Source organism: Camellia sinensis, chromosome 8 (assembly GCF_055761805.1).
Source record: "Camellia sinensis isolate YWXY chromosome 8, ASM5576180v1, whole genome shotgun sequence".
Classification (NCBI taxonomy): domain Eukaryota; kingdom Viridiplantae; phylum Streptophyta; class Magnoliopsida; order Ericales; family Theaceae; genus Camellia; species Camellia sinensis.
The window spans coordinates 114923566-114949416 of record NC_138968.1 but is presented as its reverse complement, the minus strand read 5'-3'; the positions used below and the strand labels follow the sequence as shown (position 1 = coordinate 114949416).

The 25851-nt window shown below is 34.2% G+C and overlaps 3 protein-coding genes across 3 annotated transcripts; 1 reads left to right on the top strand and 2 right to left on the bottom strand.

Moving 5' to 3' along the window:
- Positions 1–1260: 1260 nt before the first annotated feature.
- LOC145797982 (L10-interacting MYB domain-containing protein-like) lies at positions 1261–2433 on the bottom strand. Its single transcript, XM_082885428.1, has 2 exons — positions 2023–2433; positions 1261–1890 (listed from the first exon to the last, which is right to left on the bottom strand). Exons 1-2 carry the CDS (start codon positions 2431–2433, stop codon positions 1261–1263), a joined length of 1041 nt encoding a protein of 346 aa, XP_082741554.1.
- Positions 2434–16758: 14325 nt separating this feature from the next.
- LOC114314456 (uncharacterized) lies at positions 16759–18977 on the bottom strand. The gene is made up of 2 exons (XM_028260938.2): positions 18916–18977; positions 16759–17146 (listed from the first exon to the last, which is right to left on the bottom strand). The coding sequence occupies exons 1-2, from the start codon at positions 18975–18977 to the stop codon at positions 16759–16761; spliced, it is 450 nt and encodes a 149-aa protein (XP_028116739.2).
- Positions 18978–19371: 394 nt separating this feature from the next.
- On the top strand, positions 19372–20331 carry LOC114314455 (uncharacterized). Its single transcript, XM_028260937.2, has 4 exons — positions 19372–19433; positions 19529–19820; positions 19960–20101; positions 20177–20331. Exons 2-4 carry the CDS (start codon positions 19545–19547, stop codon positions 20197–20199), a joined length of 441 nt encoding a protein of 146 aa, XP_028116738.2. The 5' UTR covers positions 19372–19433; positions 19529–19544; the 3' UTR covers positions 20200–20331.
- Positions 20332–25851: the final 5520 nt, after the last annotated feature.

Sequence of the window (25851 nt, the reverse complement as noted above, 5' to 3'; positions counted from 1 at the left end):
CAAACATGGATAAATTGTTCTGTTGCGTAAATTGGTAACAAGTGTTTCGTTTTTGCCAAGCGTCACGTGTAGTTAATAACAAAAACAATATATATTTTCTTGATTTATATGTCAATCAAGTATTTCCGTCTAGAAGTACCTTGAACGGTAGGTATTTCCGTCTAGACTGCACGTATGGATGTATACGATGCTGACTGTATGTGGGCCGGCAATGAACAACAGTGAACTCTTTCATGGAAGTTAATACCTTATGCACGTGCCTCGACACAGTCTCCCCGGAATGTTGGAACCGTTCTTGGATTTCCCGATTTTGCTTCCCTTTCAACACATGCATAAACATCGCAACGCTTTCTTCAACAGCTAAGCCATGTGGACGTTGGGGGACTTGTAACCCAAAATCATTTACTAATGTCTCACACAATGCGGCAAAAACTTCCTTCGGCATGCAAACATTTTTCTCAAATCGACCCATATGCCCCGCATATAGTTCACATATCCATGCATTCCCGGTTAGTATAGAAGTGCGACACGGCGTTTTATTCATGTGTTTCTCGTACCATTCTGTCGCCCACTGGCATGCTTGTACAAATGTGCAATTCTGTTCTTGTTGCACCTGGACCGCCATTTGATTAAGCATTTCTGTTATGTCATCATGGTTGCTTCCATCCCAGGGATTCATCGCGTCTTCGTTCATGCGAAACCTACAAAAATGGCAGCCTTTCATTCAGTTGGCACGTGAATCATTGACTTAAATTATATTGAAGTTTGCAATTAAAAAATTCTGAGAATGTTTTTAATCAAAGCAATGCCATCACAAATGTCGTATGGAACGCATGCTCATATGAATTGCACAAAAAATCAAGATGTTCAACTTATGCTTTACAGGGGGGCCACGGTGGTAACAACCACAAAACTAGCCAGCAAACTACACTAACAAATGAACTTGAGACATATAGGCATTCAAAAGCGTGCAAGTAAAACGTAATTCCCTGTCTTAAACGTAGGCACACAAAATATTAAAACACAAACATCCCATTCATTTCCCAAAAACGAAGCACAACCATGCTTCCGGTCCGTCAACCCATACACTTACCTAAAACTTGTTGCTGCCCGTAGCTAGCAAGAAAAAAACAAAAACGACAGAATGAAAACATTCACACAGCACCATCCTGTTTTAGTACATTGCCGACAATACCATAAGTCAACATTTTAGAAAGGAAGACAAGGACATGCATCTTAAACACTCATAACACCGCTACATCACATCCGGCGACCCCCAAATAGGTTTGCAAAAGGCGCCGACGCAGTACACTGGAGCTGCTTCTGTGTAAGCCATCCAATGATGTGGTCATCATCAGGCTGGCACATCATGATCTCCCGGTAATCGGCGTTATCCATAAGTGTGGAGGCGAAGTGAAATAACGGCGTACCAATCATGGATGGAATACTGCTCAGTTTATGCATGCACTCGGAAATAGTGTAGAGCGATTCATTGCCTGTGAGGTGCCTAACCGTGACCTGCTGATTCTTCGAACGAACCACATCTGTCATTCTGTTCATGCTTTCCGCAATAACGGACGCACCACTTGTTGCCTTCTTCGACTTTGAAACACTTGTTGATGGCGTCTTTCTCCTTTTTGGCTTTTCAATCGGAACATGCTCGAGTGAAGAATCAGAATCCACATCCTGTACTCCTGCGGGTATCGGATCAGCAAATGGCTGCGCTCCCAAACTACGCACTGAATCAGATGAGTCCTCATCAGCTTCAGGAAGGATCTCTCCCGGGGTCCAATGGTGCTTTCCAGTAGCTGATGCCCCCATGAAAACCGTCTCCATCAAGTCACGGTGTTCCAAAGTTTTTTTCCTGAACTTCGCACACACCTTGTTGATCTGCAGAAATATAGACGTATAAAAGAGACATACGTTATATTTCATATAAATAAATTGTATTGCAGTTAAATGAAGAACTAAAAAATGTACTGGTAAATGACAGATATGAAACTTGTTTGTACATGTACTTACTGATTCCATCTTGTCCCACCACTCGTCAGGTGCCTGAAACAAACCGGTGTCATAGTCAAAGCCTATCCCGGACACTCCCTTACTTGAATCCATCAACTTTGTCCACGCTTGCCACTCTTTTTTCAAGCTCATGTACTTATTCTTTAACTGTTTCAGTCCATGTTTTTTTCTTGTTTTTTTCTCAAATTTCCTTGACAACGACTTGTACCCTGCCTGGCTGAGGACTAAGAATGGGCGATTTCCTTTACTAATCTCATTTGCGATCAACTGGAGAAAAACTCGGACTGAGTTACTGTCCCATGAGGCCTTGTGGCTTAACTGATTTTGTGTCTCTTCAAGACTGCTTGACTTGTCACTGACAATGCCTTTGCTTTTCGAGTGGTTACGTGGCGAAGTACGTGTGGAAGCCATTATTAATGTACGGTTACAAAAGATTACCATCACAAATTTGGTTGTTACATACACACGCATAAGCCATGACACATTATTAACAACAAACAGAGATATATGATGCTAAAGTTAAATTTGCATATACCCATTGAAAATTACTAACGTACGTAAACAGGTTCCATGGAAGTTAGTAGTGGAAAAAAATATGATAGTTAGTATTACGGCTCCCATATGCGACAACATACTACCAACATACTACGAACGTACTAACTACATACTAACAACATACTGACAACATACTAACGTCTTTGTACATAGTAACAACATACTGACAACATACTAACGTCTCTGTACATAGTAAGAACATGGTAACGGTGCTTACATACGGCACAACAAAATGACAACCACAATGCAGAGCACATACACGATGGTCTTAAGGACACGCAAGGATTGTTGAATGTCTATGACATCAGCCCGCAATTGCATGGCAATTTCATCTCCGGGAGACGCATAGCCTTGGTTCTTTCGCCTTGGTTCTTCACACCAACCAATCCAACTGACACAGGGCTGATGAGTGGAAATTACGGAACTATTAGTTTCATGGGTTGGTAATGTTCATACAGTTATGATCGGTAAAGATTGGGTCACTCACCACAGGGCAGGGACAGACAAAGTAGGGACGCCCTGGATTTTTGGTGGACCTGGAAATCTTAACAATACAGGGGCCATGTCCACAGGCACACATTCGTCGTGGCCATGTACTGGAAGTTGCAGTAGAGGTGAACGACGCTATGGTACGCTTTAAATTGCAATTAAATTTACATGAATCAACATGAACACATACAAAGACTAACGCAAGTTTATATTTTATTCCATGAACTAACTACGTTGTTTGTAAAAGTATTGTGCATCATGAATTTAGGTATATTGGTAATATATTTTGAAATTTATTTTTTATTAGATTTGTGAATATGTTGTTAATATATTTTCTAATAATTTATTAAATTAATATATGTTTACTAAAAATTTTACTGACGTATGTTGAATATATTTTTGAAGAAATTTTGTTTAAGATAATTGTACAATGGTTTTTGTGCAATTAATATATTGTTCAGAAATGAGAATTGAGCAATTCGTATTGAGTAAAAAATATATTGAAATTAATAAATCTATTGTGTAATATATTTAAAATATATTTCATATGATACTTTAAAACTTTTTTTGAATATATTTGTACTATATTGTTTAATAATTAAATGTTGTCATATATGTTTAATGCAATTTGCACGCTCTTTACTTTTGAAATCAAAAATTGTCATATATATGTTAATATATTTTTAATATCTTTGTAATATATTTCTTAGTAAACCATATTTTGTAATTATATTTGTAATATAATTTTAATATATTTTCGATAAAATTTGTTGTTAATATATATGGATAATATATCTACCTTCCTTCCCAAATTTAGTTTGAAATATTTTTTTATGTAATTAATATATTGTGCAGAAATGAGAATTGAGCAATTCGTATTGAGTAAAAAAAAATTTGAAATTAATAAATCTATTTTGTAATATATTTTACATATATTTTATATGATTGTTACAAAATATTTTTGAATATAGTACTATTTTGTAATATATTTTATATATATTTTATATGATATTTTAAAAATATTTTTGAATATATTTGTACACTGTTTTTTAATAATTAAATTTTGTCATATATGTTTAATAATATAGTTTTTCATAATTAAATTGTGTCATATATGTGTACCTAAATTTTGACACTCTTTCCTTTTGCAATCTAAATTTGTAATATATATTTCAAATATATTTTAAATATATTGCTTAATAAACCCAGTTTTTGTAATATATTTGTACTATAAGTTTTATATATTTTGTAATTTGTTGTTAATATATATGGATAATATATATCTACCTTCCTTCCCAAATTTAGTTTGAAATATTTTTTTATGTAATTAATATATTGTGCAGAAATGAGAATTGAGCAATTCGTATTGAGTCAAAAAAAAATTGAAATTAATAAATCTATTTTGTAATATATTTTAAATATATTTTATATGATTGTTACAAAATATTTTTGAATATAGTACTATTTTGTAATATATTTTATATATATTTTATATGATATTTTAAAAATATTTGTGAATATATTTATACACTGTTTTTTAATAATTAAATTTTGTCGTATATGTTTAATAATATAGTTTTTCATAATTAAATTGTGTCATAGATGTGTACCTAAATTTTGACACTCTTTCCTTTTGCAATCTAAATTTGTAATATATATTTCAGATATATTTTAGATATATTTTAAATATGTTGCTTAATAAACCCAATTTTTGTAATATATTTGTACTATAAGTTTTATATATTTTGTAATTTGTTGTTAATATATATGTAATTCATATGTAACCATACAAATGGGAATTGAGCATTTCTATTAGCAACAATTCAGAGTATAAACAAAAAAAAAAAAAACAAATCTGGCCCAACTTTGTGATAACCGAACAGAACAGAGTTATACAAGACTTGGTAATTGAGCATTTTGTAAACAAGATCTGATAAGAACAGATTTGCAAATCAGAACAGATATTAAGATGTGGTTTTCCTTCAGTGTTAACAACGGTTTGTAATTAACAGATCTGCTGTTCATAACTAAGAACAGATATTTGAATAAGAACATATATATTTTATATACATATATACGTATATATATACATATATATATATATGTGTGTGTATGTATACAAATCAGCCTCAAATTTGTGATAACCGAACAGAGTTTGAACATAAGAACAGATCCGCAACCCAGATTTGTCACAGAGACAGATCGCAGCCCCAAATGTGTGTAATGTAAGCGTAATCAACCCAATCACGACCGGAAATGAACAGATCGGTCATGAACCGATGCCGTTATAAACCCATACTACACAGATCGGAAGAAGAAAAAGATCAATCAATAGGCCATAAAAGCATTACCTGAATCAGATCGGTTTGAGTTTGAGAGGCTTGGTTTGTGTTGGCCGCCGCGGATGGGTACTCCGGTGGCGATTATCTCTGCGGGGGGCCCTGGTCAGCTGTCCTCCGATACCTTGGTGGTTCTTCTCTTCGTCTTTCTCGAAAGGGTGTGTGGTGCGCAATAAGCCTGGTTTGATGAATATAGATTGATGAATGAAGAGGGTCTTCGGGGCATTTGAGTCAATTTACAGGCGTAAGGGTTTGTTGGATACCCGTGAATGCCATTTTGTCGGGACGTGGCTAAAAAAGCCAATCTTGTCGCGACGTGACTATTTTAGCCCGGCTTCTCCTTCCCAAACACCACCTAAAAATTTCAAAAAGCCAACAACCCATATCAAAAAGTCAAAGATTCTTTTTTTTTCTCTACTTTTTACATATCTTTTTGTAAAAATTCAAAAAGTCATCCCAAATATACTAATTTTTTTTAACTCATATTTTAGTAAAATAGCCAAAAAGTTACTAAATTAACTTGTTCTCAAACGAGGCCTAAATAAAAATTTTATTTAATATGAACAACTCCAATGGACAAACTCAAATTTAAGCATAAATTTGAGTAAAAAATTTACTATGACGAGTGTTAAATTTGAGAGTCATGAAATAACTTTAAAAATTTTGAGTAAGAATATGAGTCTCCCTTAATTTGAATAAAAATTTGAGTAAAATTTAATTTATTAACTTTGGATCTGAGAGTATTTATTTTTACTTAAATTTAAATTTAATATGAGTTTAAATTAATGTTTTAAAATAACTAATAAGATACTATGAAAATGACTGAAAAGTAAATAAGCAGAAGTTATAATAAAAAATTAAAAAAAAAAAATTAAGAGAGCAAATATCAATACATTAACATTTTTAGACACCCAAGTATAATAGAGTTCTTTTACAAAGTTAGAAAATATAGTGGATAAACCACTAATAGGTCCTAAAAGTTTGATTTAATTTCAATAAAGTCCTATTAAAAATAAGTTTTAATAAAATTGTGACCAACAATAATTTTTTTTGACGATTTTTTGCAAATGTTGTTAAAATGTGACTATTAGCAACTTTTTTTTTTTTTTTTTTTTTTTTTTTTTTTTATGGTTTTCATAAATTGTCCTTAAAACTTACAATTAGTAATGTTTTTTGTGACAAATTTTTAAACTGTCGTTGAAAGTTGAAAATTAGTTAATGTCTTTTTTGTGACATTTTTTAAAAATTGTCGCTAAAACTTGTAATTGGTGACATTTTTTGTGATAAAGTTTTTAACTGTCATTGAAAATTAACAATTAATCACATTTTTTTAATAGTATTTGATAAAAGAGGCCATTAATTCTCACATGATTTATTGAATAAGAAGTCCACTTATTAAGACTTGTACATAAATCCCCATATATTTTTGGATAACAATTTAATTTAAAAGAAAAACATAAAGTTTCCTAAAAGATCTAAGATTCCTAAATGGAAAATGATTTTTTCCCTGAAATTTGTCCCCCCGAACAGCCCGAAATTTAGAAGAGAAAGAGAAAGAGAGAGAGAAAGAGAAGAGAGGGGAAGAGGAGATGGCAGCTTGTCATCACAGCCTCGACCGTCGTCGCCTCCGCCCGATCGCCGCAGCCCCGCCTCTGCCTCTGTCTCTGCCTTCGCCCGCCATCGCCTCCGCCTCTGCCTCCAATCATCGCAGCCCCCGCCTCTGCCTCCGCCCCCGCCCCCTATCTCTACATCTGCCTCCGCTCCCCGCTCCCGCCTCCACCTCCGCCTCCCGCCTCCCGCCTTTGCCTCTGCCGCCACCTATTCTTCTTTCTTTCTTTCTTCTTCTTCTTTTCTGAATGAAAAAAAAAAAAAAAATTCAAAACGACGAAACAATGTTGTTTTGAATTCGGGGGATTCGGGCGCCCTCTCTTTCGAGTTAGGTAGCACGATTCTTCCTAAACATATGTTTCCTAATATTTGATTTGAGATAACTTTAACCTGCGGAGAATTAAGAATTAGTAAATTCGTTAATTGTTTAATTTATATAATAAGCAACGAATCATAAGTTGTCATATTGCTTGGGATGGAGCAACTCCTACATAATAGGAGGAAACCGAATCCCTTTGATTTAGTTTTTGAATAGAATTTTGAGTGTGAAGTTGTATTTTGAAAAGAGAAAACTTGTATGCTTTTGAGCTTTGAAAATAATTTTGAATTGTATTTTAAGTTATTTTGGATTTATTTTTTTAAATATTTAAAAAAATTAATCTGATTTTTTTAGGGAAATATTTTTTATTGTAAATATTTGTTTATTTTTTTATTGTTCGCTGTATTTACTACATTTGTGTGCTGTATTTTTTTAATAAATATTTTAAGTATTTTATTTTATTTTTAAATATTTTAATTTTTTAATATATTTTTTTAAAAAATTATTTAAAATTAAATATATATTTTTAAAATTTAGTATATTTGAATCATAACAAATTATTTGGCCAATAATTTTAAAAATAAGAAAATATTTTTCTGGAAAAAATGTAAAAGATAAAAAATATTTTTCTTTAAAAATAAAATAATTTTTTTTTTCAAAAGAATAAAACTAAAAAATATTATTAAAGAACAAAATTAAAAAAAAAAATTGATTTTTTTTTTTTGTTGTTGTTAAATAGAGTTTGATTATGAATTTTAAAAAAGTTTTTGATTTGAGTATTGAAATTTTTTTTGATTATAAATTTTTGAACAAATTACGTGCCGTTTTGGCAACACACGAAAAACGCAGCTTTTTGTGTGTGTTGCCAAAAACGCCAGGTTGCCCAAAACGCGCCAAATCCCATTTGGGAAGACCAAAAACGCAACACCCAAATTTATCAAACTACTCTCTAGAAAATTTTAATTAATTAATTCAAAAATAAAAAAGTAAGGATATTTTAGTCATTTTGGAGTGATGTGACACTTTTAAAAAATATTAAATCAAAAATAAAAAAAGTCAGCTTTTTACCAACTTCCCAAATCACTTCAAAAAAAGCCAAAAAGCTTGATAAAAAAGCAAAATTCAGCTTTTTACCAACTTCCCAAAACACCCTACATGCACTCTCTTGAGCTTTAATTAAATTATAGATTTCTTGAAGTTTCAAAAATTACATCCCACTCCATTGCAACTAATGTCGTTGCCAGAGATAGTAAATTAACTAAAATGCCCTTAACTGTGTTATGTAGAGAAATGATAATATTTGACTGATATATTATGTTAAGTCAGTCAATAGATTGCTCAGGCCTCGTTTGAGAAAATTTTTTTTTACTCCCTCCGTCTCAAAATATTAGTCTTTTATTCTATTTTTCATTATCCCAAAATATTAGTCACTTTTCAAAAATCAAATACAAAAATAATATAAATTTCCTATTTTGCCATTCTTTTAAATTAATAAATAATATAAAAAGTACAATTATGACATTGATATTCCAAAAAAATGTATTATCAAAAGAATAATTTTGAAAAATCAATTTTTTTCAAATGCAATAATTGTACTACCAAAAGAAATTAGATTCCCCAAAAGGGATCATTATTTTGGGACCGAGGGAGTAGTAACTTTTTAATCTTTTGGGTAAAATATGATGTAAAAAAAAGTAATATGTTTGGGATAAATTTTTGATTTTTTATAAAAAGATTTGCAAAAAAAAAAGAGAAAAATGTAAATCTTTGACTTTTGGTATAGATTATTGGCTTTTTAAACCTATTTTGGGAAGTGGGTTAAAAGCCACTTCCCAGCTTTTAAACCACTTTCCTCCCTCACAAAAAAGTTAAAAAATTCAAAAAGTAATTTTTGACCATCTTTTCAAAATATTCTTAATTGTTTTAGTAATTTTTTGACTTTTTATTTAAAAAAATCACTTGTCAAAAGAAATCTTAGTACATGTTTTAGCCTCCGTTTGGGAAGTGGGTTGGCTTTTTGACTTTTTGGCTTTTTTAGCTATTTTAGCCTGGGCTTAAAAGCTTAGTTTGGGAAGGATTTTTTGATTTTTTAGCTTTTTTGAGTTTTTTTGTGAGAGAAGAATGTAATGATTATGGGTTGAATGTGATATTTTGTTTGTTATGGCTAAAATAGTCTATTTTATTTTTTGTGATTAAAATAACCAAAAAAACCTAAACCATGACTTCCCAAATGAAGCCTTAGAAATTAAAATAAATATTTGATGCAATATTTAATTTTTTAAACTCGCAACATATAATACTATCATTAAATAAAATTAAAAATTAAATATATATATTATTTCCCCGATGCAATGCGGGTATGATTTGTTGTAGTACAACCAGCTTTTCAGTATTTGCAAGGAATATAAAAAATAAAAAGCAATCATTTTATTTGGATAGACGAGGCGATAGGCGGCGTTGCAGAGGTGATGGGAGACCAACTTAGACTCGGACGATACTGTGGGCCCTACTTACTTTTTCCAGTCGCTCAGCTGAAAAAAAAAATAAAAAAAAACGCGCCATTGCTATTGGTTTTGCTGTTTCAAAATTGTGCATATGTATGTATATATATATATATAAGCTTTTTGGTGTGCAGTGTACCTTGCCATCGCAGGGAGAAGATGATCTCTGCCACACTCATGCCTCACCTTTTCCCTCGTCTCACCCTCCATCTCTTTCCACTATTCACTCCCACTGTCGAGATTCCTACACCGCAGCATCTTCAACCTCCGACTACAGTGCACGAATATAGTAATACAGCACACATTAAAAAAAAGAAGTAATTTCCACTATCACCATTGAAGAGAGAACACGTCAAAAAGAGAAACTATTGAGTTAACATGGTAGAAGCTGCTAAGCATCACCCCCAAAGTGTTAGGTTGTACCAGGCTCATTCAATAGCTCAACCACCGGACCAGGGGCAGCCAATGGGGAGAGAAGAGGATCAGATTATTACTCGAGAGAGAAGAGGATCAGATTATTACTCTTATCTACCTCTGAATCCTTACCTTACCTTTGCTTCCAAAAAATCCTTTTGATCTGGTCTACCTCTGAGTCCTTTTCTACGTGGTTCTTATCTTACCCCACTCTCTGATTTTTCAATTTCTTGTATTTGGTCATGGAAGATTTGCCAGCTCCGGTGGCAATGTTAGAACAGAGGAGACAAGAACTGTTAAGGAAGATGGATCAAGTCATACAACTTGAAGAAAAATTTAAACTGGGCATATATTTGAACAAGGAAGAGCTTAAAATGATTAAGCAGAAAGAAGAAACAAGTTGGTTGATCGATGAGTATAATGAGATTTTTAACGATCTTAAGAACTTCAACAGTCAAAGACCATCACAGTTAGTTCGGTCAAAGAAAAGTGAGCTTATAGCTCTCACAGAAATGATATATTTAGGTTCACTTTTTGATTTGTCATCAGACAAAGAAAAGATTAATTTAAACAAACTGAAGAAGATTGAAAGAAAATTTTTTGAAGCACTTGAAAATCCAGATTTTGATATGATTGAAAAAATAAGCAAAGAAATGATACAACAGCTCACTGATCCCTGGAACACACATTCAAGTCATTTGCAAGCATGTAAGGAAATTGTGGCTGATGTTTTAGATCCATCTTCTGATTCGTGTAAGTCAACTAGACATATTTTTTATTTAATTTAATTTAATATTTTTGCTTGAATTATATATGTATAGTTGTTTGTTATTAATTTATGCCATGTTCATAACTTGCAGGTACCAAGCTAAAATCACTTTTGGACCGTATTGTCTCTTCAGATCACTTCAATGTCCCAAGAAATGAAACATTTCAAAAATGTAGCAGCAAGGTAAAAGTATGTAGATTTGTAGATTAGTTGGTAGGATCTTTTGATAAAAGCTTCTTCTAAAAACTAAATAATTGAATAATTAAAAATTTTGGAAGGAATTTTTGAAGTATAAACATTTTGGAGGGAACTTTTGTTGATTGATGCTCTGCTTTGGGCTGATAGTCTATGGTTGATGGTTTCTTTTCATCAGTGGCTTGAGTTGTTTGTTTGATGGGTGTATTTTGTTTGCTGTTTTGCCTTTATCTTCATTTAGGTGGTTTTGTGTCATGGTCTTGCCATCTTGACTTGGATTTTGCTTTTGATTGACTTGTTGAGTTTGACAACTTTATTGAGAAATTTTTCTTAAACTTCTATACTTCTATTCTAGTCCATTTTTATTTATGTGATTTGATTGTATGCTTGTTCTTATTTTTTCATCAATGAATTTTTATTTTGCCGATAAAAAGAGAAAAGGAAAACTGATTAATAATAATCGTCACTAATTTTGACAAGTTCCAGCTTGCACCCGTTATTCCTAATGGCTTTGTTTTTGAACAAAACGGTTTGGGCCGGTGTATTCTTTCCACCAATAGTAATGCCATGTGGCGGTCTCTCATTGGCCATGCCAATTTGTGTATCGAGAACTATAAGCAATTATTTTTCTCTTTTCTAGTGTTGGTTTCTTGTTTTTTTCATGTTGTCCTTGGATTGCTCTATGAACAAGAAGAATGACATACTGATTATTTACATATAATAATCACAAGAGTTTGGCAAACTAAATAAAATTTGGATGGGCTCTTGCATCACACAATGGTCAAATTTTATTGGAGGAAACGTTATTTTCTCCTCTTTTGTATTTATTTTTTTTAATTTTCTCAATTCTTTTGCTATTTATTGGAAAAATTTGTTTTGAATTCAATTGTTCAAATAACCCATTGCAACCTATATGATGTATTGAATAAAAGGATGCATCGAGAACAAAACAAAAAAAATATGCGACGTATGTAACGATTCGTAGATGCTAAGCCCATCATGCACCATTTCTTTAGGTTCGCAAACATGATAAATTGGAATAAATTAGGGTCTTTTTTGGAAAGAGAAATGTACTAAACACCTTTATCCTATTCTTACTTTTATTTGTAGTATACTAGATTGACGTAATTGACATTTTTAAAATATGCATTTGTTTTGGATGAATTTAATCATGATCAACCTCTATTTTAGTAAGGCATTGGCCTGCATGAATGTGTAGATCAATCATTATCGGGCTAGATTATATTACTTTTTCAAAAACGATTATAAGGTTTTGTAATAACAATGAGGTTGGTTAGCCAGATTGTGAGTATTTGTGATCCTCACAATATTGTTCTAATGTATGCATTTTTGTGGTTGGTGGTGTGTTGAGCGTACAATTTGCTCTTCTTTTAGCTCTTTTGAGACTAATTGTTTTATTCGAGCCAATCCCTTGCCTTGTTCTTCTTTTATATGTATACATATTGTCAATGTCAAGCGTCTATTGATAGCTTGCTTTGATAGTGTCATTGCTTTTTTTGACTTTAGAAATGGCATGGTGGTACTCTTAATCATTGGATGGAAGAGTACAGAGTGGAAATGGTGGTGAAGTCAACAGTTCAAGCGGGCAGTCAACGTTTTGAAGAAGCAAGGCTCACTGATATTGGAAGATATATAATTCGGTTAGTGTATATATGTTTTTAAATTTCTTCAAAATATTGTAGTATTGTAGTTATTATTTATAACACTTTGATATATTTTTTTTGATCAGTGAAATAAAAGATTTTATTAAGAAACTGAAAATGAAGTACAAACAAGGCAAGGGAATAGAATTGCATCATTGTTTAGAAACCCGCGTCCCAATGTGCAACTTCCCAGCCAAAAACACCCAAGAGTTGGAAAGATTCCAACTCAGCACCTCAGAATAAACACTAAAGCAAGCAGCCCTTTATAGTATTAGTAAGGGCCCAAGCAACAGAAAGAAAAAACCAGTAGCAACACTACCAATCCAGAATTTTAACAAAATGGAATCTGCTGCAAATTATACAGGAAATCATTGACAGAAAATGACACTCCCTTGAGGTTGAACTTCACCCAAATGGAAATTCTGACTTTAATGAGTTCACACAATTCTTCCCTACTAGGTTGAGCTCTTTTGAATAGACATTCATTCATATGCTTCCATACTGACCTCAACATTGCCCAAGGGTTACTTTCCATGTTTTTTTTTCTACTTTTATGGAAGAAACCCGACCCCACCATTGCAATAGCTCTTTCACTGAACCTGGTGTTACCCATTGGGTTCGCCACCGATTTAGAATATTTGACCAAACACACCAACTTAATGGGCAAAGCAATAAAACATGATCCACTTCCTCATCCCAATTATTACAGAACACACGAGGTACTGGTACTTCCATTGAGGATGCCGATTCGCTTTAGGAACACAGAGGTCTTGACCTTCCCTTTCCACGCACCACAACCGAAGAACTGAACTTTAGGTGGAGCAATGTTTTGCCATAGCAGCCTTGAATCTTGCTTATAGGACCATTAGCTGACTCAAGCCAATTGTACATTGAAGCAGTGCTGAAAATACCAGATGAAGATGCTTTCCAAACTGCTCTGTCTTGTTGATACAAACAGGTAGTCAGAGCCAGCTGAAGGAGATTCACCAGCCTTACAATTTATCATTTGTCCCAAGCAAAAAGGGCCTTCTGAAATTTAACCTCTGTGATCCTTCCTAATCCTTTCGTTGCGAGATCATCATGAGAGAGTCCATCTTCTCAGTTGACAAAGTAAGTAACCTTGGAAATTCATCTTTAAGAGTGAAATTTCCAATCCATTTATCCACATGTTTATATTCCAATTTGACCAACCCTAAGACTTTGGCGCTTTGCTCTAGGCATCCAATGATGAAAATCGGAACACGCAAGATTTCAGCATCTCCAGCAAAAGTCATGTCTAAAATTGGATCTCAACCTTACACTTGTTTTGACCAATTGTTTTCAGACCATTAAAACCATTTTCAAATTGTTTTTAGCTGTGTAGAATCCAATCATTTTTGTGATGTTCAAGCTCACCTTTTCAAATCAAAACATTGTACTTTTCGATAACTAAGCAAAGATAGAGTGTAAATGAATGGAAAGGAGGAAAATCCTTTAGAAAAATCCTATTTTCACCTCATTTTTGCCCTGGCCATACAAAATATAAATAGCCGGACAACTTTTATGCATAGTCATACACTTTTTTATATTAGTTGTACAATAGAGTAATGGCCGGACAATTTTGTGATGGCCGGACAAACTTGGCCAGAAATAGAGCAGTTTCTAGAAAATGGTCTCCTATGCATGTGAAGGTGCCACCTCCACAATTCTCATGGGAATTGTGGAGCAAGGCACGTCCTGGCCTCTAGATACACCCTTTTCGTTAGTATTTTCAAGGGTTGAAAGGTTTAGATGAATTGTATAAGCGTAGAGACAACCAAACACTCTCTAAGCTTTGAATTCTTCTAATTCTCTCTCTTTGTACATACACCTATACATATAACTCCATGCTTGAAGACTTGAAGCTTTTGGTTGAAGATTAGAGGCTGAATTCAGAGGTTTAAGGGTGCCCAGAGATTGAATTTCTTACTTTCTCACCCCCCAAACACCCTATTTTTTGAGTTTCTTTGATTATGTGTGTGTTTGGGAAGTGGGTTTTTTTTAGTTGTAAGATATTATTGGAGAATTTTTTTTGTGTTTGGGAAGATAATTGGGTTTTTTTGTGATTGGATGTGATATTTGTGAGAGAAAAAGTGAAATGATTATGGAGTTTGATGTGATATTTTGTTTGGATTTGTTTTCTTTGGTTTTGTAACCAATTTGTCTTTTAGTGAAAAAAAACCAAAAAACCTCATTCCCAAACACCCCCTATTTAGATTGCTTATAGACTTGTATAGAGGGTAACAGTCTCACCCTATGCTTTGTTTTCATAATTGTCTTGTTTTCTTTCATTTTCTTCTTGTTTTCTTTCATTTTCTAACCAATTCTCTCATTATCCAAACATGTTTAACTCTCATAATTCAGTCCTTATTCATACTTTGATGAGCTATTGTGATAGTTTTGTGGGGTTAATTAGGTGATTCATGAGTTTAATTGGGTGATTGGAGAGTTTTTATTTTCATTTTCCTTCATTTTCTCATATTTTCTTCTTTACTTTCTTGGAAGCCAAACATGGCTTCCACCTGGAAATGGCTTGCAATCTAATCTCTACATCCACGTTTCCATGGATTTGATAATCTATTTACTCTTTTCCATAGGTAGAGATGTAGATTCTTTTCTATTTCTTTGATTTCAATCTCACTTTTTTATAAGTTACTCTTATGATCATCATTGATTTTTCCATATCTTGATGATCAAAGAAGTCTTATCATTTCATCATCTTCTCTATGATGAGCAAGGTAGTTCTTACCTTAGTTCCTTTCTTCATTTTACTTCTATGATCATCCCATGATTTTTCTATATCTTTGATAATCAAAGAAGTTCCATCTTCTCATGACTATTCCATGATGAGAATGGTGGATTTCTTTTATTTTGTTTTCCATCCCTTGATTGCTTCCATAGTCATCATGTAATGATTCATATTGCTTGATGATTAAGGGAGTCAATCTATCTCTTCCTTGATTATTGTCATGATAGGAGGGGTAGATTACATTTATTTTAATATATGCTACTCTTTCTCTCGTCTTTTGGTGATTGAGATTGAGATTCTCTATTTTATTGCTCATTTGGAAGCTTCTATGGCATAAGTGAATTTAATTCTCTCATTATTCATGATGATTGAGGATGAATTCATCCTGTCTAGCTTCTAGTGGCATTTTTACAGAATTATAGTGCTTCTCTTTTACATTCCTATGTTAGAGAAGTACTTTGGCTAATTTTCTTTCCATTACTTCATTTTAACTTCCTTTGCTCAGTAGCTTCTCCATTCTCAATTTTTTTCCTTGATCGGCAAAAAGAAACTTTATTGATTAAGAATCAAGGAATAATCCTTACATCATACATCAACAAAGATAAAAACTAAGTAGGTGCTATAAGCATCAAAGTGATATCCCTTTATCCCAAATAGGTAGGCGCGAAAGGACACACCCAATCATTTGCAGCACCTACACCAACAAGGCTGAGGAGAGATCAACCAAACAGAGGACTAAAATAACAACTACCAGCAACCTAAGAAGCAGGCAAAACAAACAACTAATGCCCCCTAATTGCTTTAAGCCTAAACACCAAATCAAAAACTGAATAACTCAGCCCGTACCACATCGGAAGTTTGCATGGGCGATCTTAGGCATATATAGCACCACTAACTTGCTACTAAGTAACTTGGACTTGAGCTTTAGGGTCATGTTACCCATAAGTTACTTGGGTCAGCAGGTAGTGGGGCATTATACTCACCCCTGTGATATGGTATTGCCCCCCAAGTACTCTTATCCAGCTTCTTAAACTTGAATCCATCCCACCATTCCAGCAAGTGACTCACAGATTGTGGAACAACCCATTGAATACCCCACCATGACAATGGCTCTGTTCAGATTTTCCAGGCAAATGGGCAATGAAGAAGCACATGGTTCACTTCTTCATCATTGGAGTTATGGAAGATGCATAAAGGGCCAACATTTGGATCAAGAACACCTATGTTTTGTAGAAACACTAATGTTTTCAGTCTGTCCTTCCAAGCCAACCAACATGTGAATTGCATCTTTGGAGGAGCAATATTCTTCCAAATTGACCGAGGAACAGTAGGCAATGGACCAAGATTCAAATTGAGCCAATCATAAACTGACTTAACAGTGAATAGGCCTGATGCTTCAGCTCTCCAAACCAGCCTGTCATCCTTTACTTCACTCAGTGCAGGGCTGGATTGAAGTATATGAATGAGCTGAAAACAATCTTCCACCTCCCAAGAAAACAATTGCCTTCAAAAGGAGAAATCCCTATTAACAAAATATCCTTCGAGAAGCCCCTATTAACACTCCCAAATCTCCACCACCATTTGACAAGAAGACACAAATTCACATCACTTAATCTTCTAATTCCTAGGCCCCCTACATCCCTTCCTCTTGAAACATCACTCCACTTTACCATGTGGATTTTTCTCTTCAAGTCAGATCTTCCCCACAAAATTAGCTTGGATTCTTTCAAGTTCTTTAACCACACTTACAGACATCTTAAATAAAGACAAGTAATCACTATAATACACTGGCAAACTTGACAACACAAATTTAGCAAGTGTTAGTCTACCCCCAAATGATAAGTGTCTTCTCTTCCGTGTTGCAAGCCTCAACTTGAACTTCTTAACTATAGGGCTCCCAGGTAGATTTTAATCTAGGACTTGCACCAAGAGGCAGGCCTAGAAACTTGAAAGGAAGTTCTTGTTTGGAACAATTAAGTGCATCAGCAAAGTACATTTAGCTTTGATTATTACATTTAGCTTCCATTGTTCTTCTCATTTTACTTCTTTTAGTGTAGATGTATGTATATCGGTTTCTCATTTCTATTCTTTTTTTATTTGGAGCTTTTCATATTTTGGCATCATATTTTCTTTGTTCATAATTTTTTACATCCATTTTTCATGCATAAGACTTGGCTCATTATATTTAATGCTCTCTTCATCTCTTATGTGATTATGTGCGCAATCCCATGTTTTGAGACGGTTCATATATCATATACTAGTAGCTAAGCCTTTAGTTGCATTTTGGTGTATGTATTGCATTAGTTTCTTTGCACCAAGGATCATGCATGTTTTTTGTAGCCCTTTACGCTTGGCTTGGTGTGGATGAGTTCTTTTATCTTTGCATCTCATTTGTGCTTGTTTTTCTTATTATGTTTGTCATTCTGCCATGTGACTAATTGCTTACTTGAGATATCTATTTGATTGCCGGTGGGTGGAGGTTATTTCACTTAAGTTGGAATGTTGATTTACTATACGTGTGAATTCATCTTTTCTTTTGAGTTGCACATTTTCAACTTTTTTTTTTTCTAAAAACGCAGAGATCAAAGTATTCCAAAATAAGTGATTTAGTCTATATTTATTTGCTTCACATAGTAATTTTAGCATTGATAATCAGAACTAATCATTTATTGGTAATGAATTTCATGTTGTGAATTAGTAGATGCCGATTTTTGATCGGGTGAGTGGGGGTGCTCAATTCATGACCTTTTCTCTTCATACCTAAGTTCTAGAGTCGAGATACCTTGGTTACGGCGGATAGTGGCCTTTTGCATGAGTCATGAGTTTCCTAGTTTTCCGAAAAGATTAGATGGCCATTCTGGGTCTAGTGATGCAGCCCATTCTTGGCATTTCTTGTGACTAGCGGGTTTTATGGATTTACTAGATTTGGACTCTCATTTTGATTCACATTGCACACTCGTGAAACCAGATCAAGGGTTTGAACTGCTAGACGCTCTGAAAGTACCCCTTCTTGGAGGGGATCACACAACCCAGAAGTTGATTTGGCTCCCATCCCCTACTACAATTGCAGCCTTGGAAATAAAAAAAAAATAAAACAAATTAGTGTGGCTAAAGCAATAGAAAGAATATCTTGCCATACTCTTGAGAGCCTATTGTTGATTTCAAAATAGGGTAGCCATTTTCCCCCCAACAGTCCATATTTTGAACAGAGAAGTTTCTTCCATCATCAACCCCAAATCTCCACCACCATTTTGCCAGAAGGCAAAAATTCACCTCCCTAGCTCTCCTAATGCCCAACCCACCATGGTTTTTACTTCTAGTGACTTCCCCCCCATTTAACCATATTGACTTTTCACTTCAAGTCAGATCCTTCCCATAAGAAAGCTGGTTGAATTTTATCTAATTCATTAGCGACACATTCAGGAATCTTGAAAATGGATAGACAATAAATAGGTAAACTTGACAAAACCAATTTAATGAGAACCAATCCACCTGCGAAGGACAAAAATCTCCTTTTCCATGTTGAGAGCCAATCAATAACAGTTTGATATTAATTGCTTTTATGTAGGGGCGTGATGAAGAATGTAATGCATTGTCATCGCAATGGAATAGCTCACTGTAATCTAAAAAGTGACACTATTATCTTGGATGAAAAATATGACGTGACATTGACGGGAAATCAATATAGCCATAATCAGAAAGATATGAGAAAGGATGGTGCAGATTTAAAGAGGCAATGAAATCCCCAAAGATGTTGCTCATCTCTTGAAATTACTTGGTAACTACCAAAGGTATTTTTATTTACATCAACTTTCGAAAATATTTAAAAGTTAAAAGCATTTTTGAATTTGATACTAATTATTAGTTTTATTATTTTTATTTTCAGTTACAATCAGGACATCATGTTTCACCATTCATGCCTCTGGACACCATTTGAAATGATAAAGAATATTTTCCTATTTCGGATGGAGATTGGCTGTTCTCCAAAAGTTGTCGTTGACCACGTTTGGAATGCTCTCAGAAACTTACCTGAAGAGAATGTCGATTGGGCGTCTTTAGTATGTATGCATCCATTATACAAGAGAGCTTTTGACAAATGGCAACTTGAGGGTGTTCATAGTGGTGGAGTACTCTTATCTTTTATGAGGATGTGCTTCATTCATGTGCATCAGCATGTGGTATGTTTTCGTTTATACTGAGTGGTTCATATATTGGAAGCATTTTAAGGAAAAAATTCAATTTACTTCTTTTGGTTTGAGGTTGAAATATTTTTACCTTACGAGGTTTTATTATTATTATTATTTTGGGATGGCGTAGAAAATAAATCAGGCGTCACAAAAGGAGAAAAAGAAGGAAGAGGTTAGACCATTGAGACGAACGGAGAATGATTTATTTGTACTGTTTCCACTATACATGCCACATTTCCTGGAGCACACCAAGTTTTCTGCACTTGTAAAAGGTAACTTTATAGTCTTAGTCTATAGAGTTATGGATGTATTTTATAATTTTTCTGAAACAACTATTTGATTTGCAGGAATTTACAGAAGCGATTTCTGAATGCATTGAAGCAGTTCACTTCAAATTTGAATCATGGATTCACATGGAAAAGTTTTTCTTACCAAGGCAATTGGACTTAGTTGCTTAGGATAGGGTAACTGATGAAATTTGATAGTACTACATTGCTGTATGTTTTTTTATCTTTCATTTTAAGTGGTGATCCTGTTGCTTCCTCTTTAATTATTTTAAAAGCAGACATTGATCGGAAAATATCTATTTACTATATATCTGATCTTCTTCTTTGGATATATCTATCTACTATATAATAAGTTAGTCCATTTTAACAGTGTTTTACTGTTCATCAATGGCTCTTTTTTTTTTTTTTTCCCTTGAAAATACCTTTTTACTTTTTAGCTTCCAACACATTTGAGTGAGGATCTTTCGGTAGTTTTTCGTATAATTACTTCCTTGTCCTTTAATTTTGTGTAGGTTGGAATCAGGTTCTCCTTATTTATCAGTTTTAGATATTCTTTTGTAACTTCTATACTTCTCCGTCTGTTTGGCTAGATGGCATTAGGCCATCATTACATTCCATTTTTTTTTGTAATTTCTATACTTCTCCTTCTGTTTGGCTAGATGGCATTAGGCCATCATTACATTCCATTTCCCCTTTAAGACAAAGAAAGCTTTTCCTTGCCATATGACTATATGTATTGAAAAATTCATTGAAAAAAATTACACAAGCTTAACATGGCAATATTAATTTTTTACATTAAAGTTATTGTTTTACAAAAAAAAAAAAAAAAAATAAAACCTGTATTGAGCCTTGTCCATTATGCATATAAATTTTGTATGATTTTTTTAGTAAATTCCATCGTAAGACTTATGTTTCATCTAAGTCATTCTTTTTGATCCATTAGGTCCTATTTGGTATAATATGATCAAATTAATTTTCCAACTTTATGTGCTTGTTTTTATTTTGAAATTAATATATAATATAAAAATAACAATAATTCTTTATTCTATGGAGAAAATTTTTCCCTTATTTCATGAAAAATATTTCTCCTCATTCGAGGGAGAATTTCTTCATTCTAGGAGAAAATCTCTCCATCATTTGGGAAAAAAATCTCTTCCTCATTCTATAGAAAAAATTTCTTACATTGTCAAAATCTTAAATCGTCTATTTTTTGAAAATCTCTCATTACATGTTGATGTGAATTTTTACATTATAAATGTATGCTGATAAATAACATCTTTGTATGGAACTATACACACACTATGTTACATGAGTGTGCGAACATTAATAGTGTGACTACCTATTTGTGCAATAGAATTAATGTGAACATTCACATTTCTATATACACTATGTGACCAAAATAACACATTGTTGTTTATTTTAGTATGACTACTAATATACAACTAACCTTTGAATCAAAGTATAATGTGAATGTTTACAATAAACAATAAACATACAACTAACCTTCAAAAAAATAAAACTCAAATCAAAATATAATGTGAATATTCATAATTTATAATTAACATATATTTACCCTTAAAAAACTATACTCATGTCAATGTGAACAATCACACCGCAACGTGAAAATATAAAACAAAAGTGAAAAAAAGTAAAAATCAGCTATTTCGATTATTCAATGACAACAAAAATGATTGTACCATCAAGTATCATAACAAAAATAACAAGCAAAAATCTACTATTTCGATTGTTCAATGGTAACAAGGAATACTTGCTGTTTTGATGAAAAACACAAGAACAAGCAAATAAATTTCTTACTTGCAAGCCTCCCTCAAGCTTGGGTTCCAAGTTAGGGTTGATGTTTTTCAATCGTTAGAGTATTTTCAGAAGCCCAAAGTTGCTTTAGGGTGTGAGAATTACGGAGCTAAGGCAAAGAGAGAGAGAGAGAAAGATAGGGTTTGGCACTCAAAAGCTCTAAAAATGGCTTCAATTCCTTAACCCCTTCAAAGAGAGGGGGAGGGGCTCTATTTATAGAGTTGGGGGAAGCTTTTGGAACCCTTCTAGGGTTTCATCGCTTCCCCTTTCGCCGTTTTCACAAAAAATGCACCAAGATTGAGTTTCTAAAAATAACTTTGTGATGTCTTAATGTGTGCACGTACAAATTTGGTGTGCACGCTCAACGAAGGTGAACACGTGCACACTATGTGTGCACCCACATCTAACATGCGTACGCGCGTTTTTTTCTTGCTACATGTGCTATGCCCTTGGCTTGCTTGTGGCATAAGTAAGCTTGAATTGCATTTTGATCAATGTTTTTGATGAAATGGGTCACAAATTTTGGAAAATACAATCAATCAAAGCACAATCAACCTTTCCGGGGTAAAGAAGTTGGTTTTTCGACTAAAAATGGGTCCAGGGGTAAAATGGTTTTTTTTGCAAAACGTTGATTTTTGGCTAAAATGGGTTTATACAGCAACTTTAAACATCCTTAAACATTCTAAAGGCCGAAATAAGTACCATTTCATCATTAGGAGGCCTGGAAGTGCCCAAAATCTTAGGGCTAGTCAAAATAGGGTGTATACAGTTGTCCTTCTTTGATAGAGCTCAAATAATCATGAAGTGATAAGAAATGAATGTCAAAGACCCGAGACCATCCCAGTTGACATGACCCTTAGGCTTAAGGCAGTGCCATACATTCAAGCAAGTGATCAAACCCACAGGCTGCTGACGTATCTTGATGCAAGGAATCAGATTAGTGTAGTTCGGGGGTGGTTGTACAACAATTCATATGTGAGTGAGTGTGTGCAAAAAGTACTTAAGCATTCATCTAAGCATGCATCAAAAGAGAGGAGTGCAGGCAATACCTGCCATACTCACTTTGCCATACCTATGCCAAGCTTTCTTCTATTTGTTTCTAGGTTGTGCCAGTCCTGCAAGTTTTTTGAAATAAGATTATCCCAAATAATAAATCACACCACAGTGTGGTTAGAGTAATGCCATTATGATTCTAATGATGCCAATATATTCCTTTTTATGTCCGTATCGATGAGGCAAGTGTGACAACCCTCACCTCTGATTAGTGTTAAACTGTGTTTGAGCATGATAAGTAATTGATTAGAATGAAATCCTAATCTGTTTGCATGAGTGTGTTGTTTAAATGCATTCCTATCTGTTTGATTACTGAATGAATCTGTTCGTGTTTTAATTTCGAATTACAAATTGAAGGCTTTATCGGTGACTGAATCAGAAATGGATTAGTGTTATATGCTAGTTAGGATTTATGTAATTTTATGGTAGGTTTAATTAAAACTTGATTTGGAATGATTGAATTAGATTAAATAATGTTAAACTAATTGAACCTAGGCAATTACACTTTTGCCATTGAGTGGCCATTTTCTAAAACATTGTTTGGGACTTAATTCTTGCATTTGATGCATTATCTCATCCACCCCCAAGACCAAAACCGAGAGAGAGAGGGAGAGTAGGAGAAAAAACTTGATTTCATCAAGAGTTGCTTGGAAAATAAGAGGAATTGTAGGAGATTTGCAAAATTGAGCCAACATACTTGGAATTCAAGACCTAAGATAGGAAATTCATCCTCCTAATTATGAATTTGAGTTGTCACATGCATGGTTCATGATAAATTAGTGATTTGAGTCAAGAATTAATTTAAAGTGTTGTTTTGAGAGTGATTTCATGCATGCATGTCCATATCATAGAATTTTGAGGTTTTTTCCATGAAATCCACACATGCATGTTCACTTTTTGGTTGTAGTCCATGAATTCACCATAGTTTTGAGCTTAATCTTGCATTTGATCATGTTTTGGAGCATTGGAATCCATAAAAACTCATGCATGTTATGTTCTTACATAGTTCATGAAAGTTTCTTTGAAATTGTGTTCAATTGTCTCACATTTGGGCTTGATTTTACAAAATTGATTTTCAAAACATGTTGTAGTATGAGTTTTCAAGTGTTTTCTAAAAAATTGGCCCAAAAGGTTGAGTTTTGATATGTTTAATTCTTGGTTTGAGCCTTGGGAGCAAATCTGGAAATTCCAGATTTTGGCTTCCATGCTCGAGCGACCATCTTTTTGTTCAGAGCCCCGCTCGAGCGACGGAATGCTGGCTCGAGCGTAGATTGCAAGCTCTCAGGTTTTTGTGCATGTAGACGCACGCTCGAGTGACAAGACCTACGCTCGAGCGAGGAACTGTGTCTCACGCTCGAGCGAGCATCGAGCGGGGATTTTCAACAACCAGTACTTTTGCATTTTTACAGACCGCTCGAGCGAGGGAGTCTATGCTCGAGTGACCCCTCTGTTTTGGTAAGCTCGCTTGAGCGTAGAAAGACACGCTCGAGCGAGACCCCTGTTTTCAGCAAATTTTAAAAAGTGTTTTAAAGTGTAATTTTTGCATCCTCATCCCATCGTAGGCATTCCTAGGCCATGTTTAAGGCATCTTAATGAGGATAATGTTATAGAACCACACCAATTCAAGATAGGGGCCAAGTTATTAAATCCAATGTGTGTAACTTAGTGTGTGTTCGTTTTGTAACTGTGTAGAGTTGGCACCCGAGGACGCTGACTAGCCTATCTATAGCCCAGTAATCTATGAGTAACAATGTTGTAAAGATACGTTCAACTATAATTATTTCTGAACGATTGACTGTACTGCTTTCTGAAACGGCATTACTTACTGAATGAATGTTTGTCCTATTTGTAAACTGTACTCGTGGCATCCATAGCAACTTACTATTACTGTACTGTCACTGCTACTGTTACAGAGATCTCTGTCAGTTCTAATGTTTGGAACTACTACTGTTTACTGTTATGATGGCCATCAATTGACTGTTCGGTCTATTAAGACCTACTGTACTGTTTTGCTATTGGACGTACCACGTATGACTGTTATGATTTCTAAATGACTGATATGGCATGAAATATGAGCCACTGATTGAATAACTGATTCACTGATGTAAATGACAATTTTAATTGATGAAATGACATTCATTCTTAACCCTTTTACGCATTAGTTATTCAATGGGCTTTAGCTCACTGTTTATATTTATATGTAGGTGTCCAGGCACCGGACCGGAGCTAGGAGCGTCGAGTTAAGCTCGTGTTTTGTCAAGCCAACCTTTGTGCCTTACTCTGAGGTTCCAAGTCCGTTCAAGCCAAGGCTGTTTTAGGGTGTTTCAGATTCACCCTTTTTGTCTCTGTTTTGTAATAGATGAATAAGACCTTTGAATGTACAGTTATGGCAAAGGGATTGGATCCCTAACCTGTATGTTCTATATATGACGTATGTATATATGTTTTGGTTATGAATGTGGCTTGTGCATAAAAGTCTTTTTGCATTAAGGTTTTCATAGCTCATTGGACATCTTTTATTTATTGTTTGGCTTTCGCCAGCCCCTTTACTCTGTATTACTGTCGTTACTATTAAGCAGGCCTTCGGTAATCATGGATTACTGGCCGGTTACGATGCTAAACCCATAGGGGCGGGTTTGGGTCGTGACAGCAAAGGTGTGCTATTTCCAACTCGTTTTCCTGTATCGACAAGTCATGGAAATATTTAGCTGCCAAGCAGTGCCATCCCATGCTCGTATCGATAAGTCATGGGGTTTTTAACAAATTCCATTCTACACCCTCATTGGCAAGTCGTCGAGTTTATGTGCCAAGTGGTACCTTTTCCATGCTCATATCGACGAGACATGGAAGACTATTGGATTCCCTTCCAC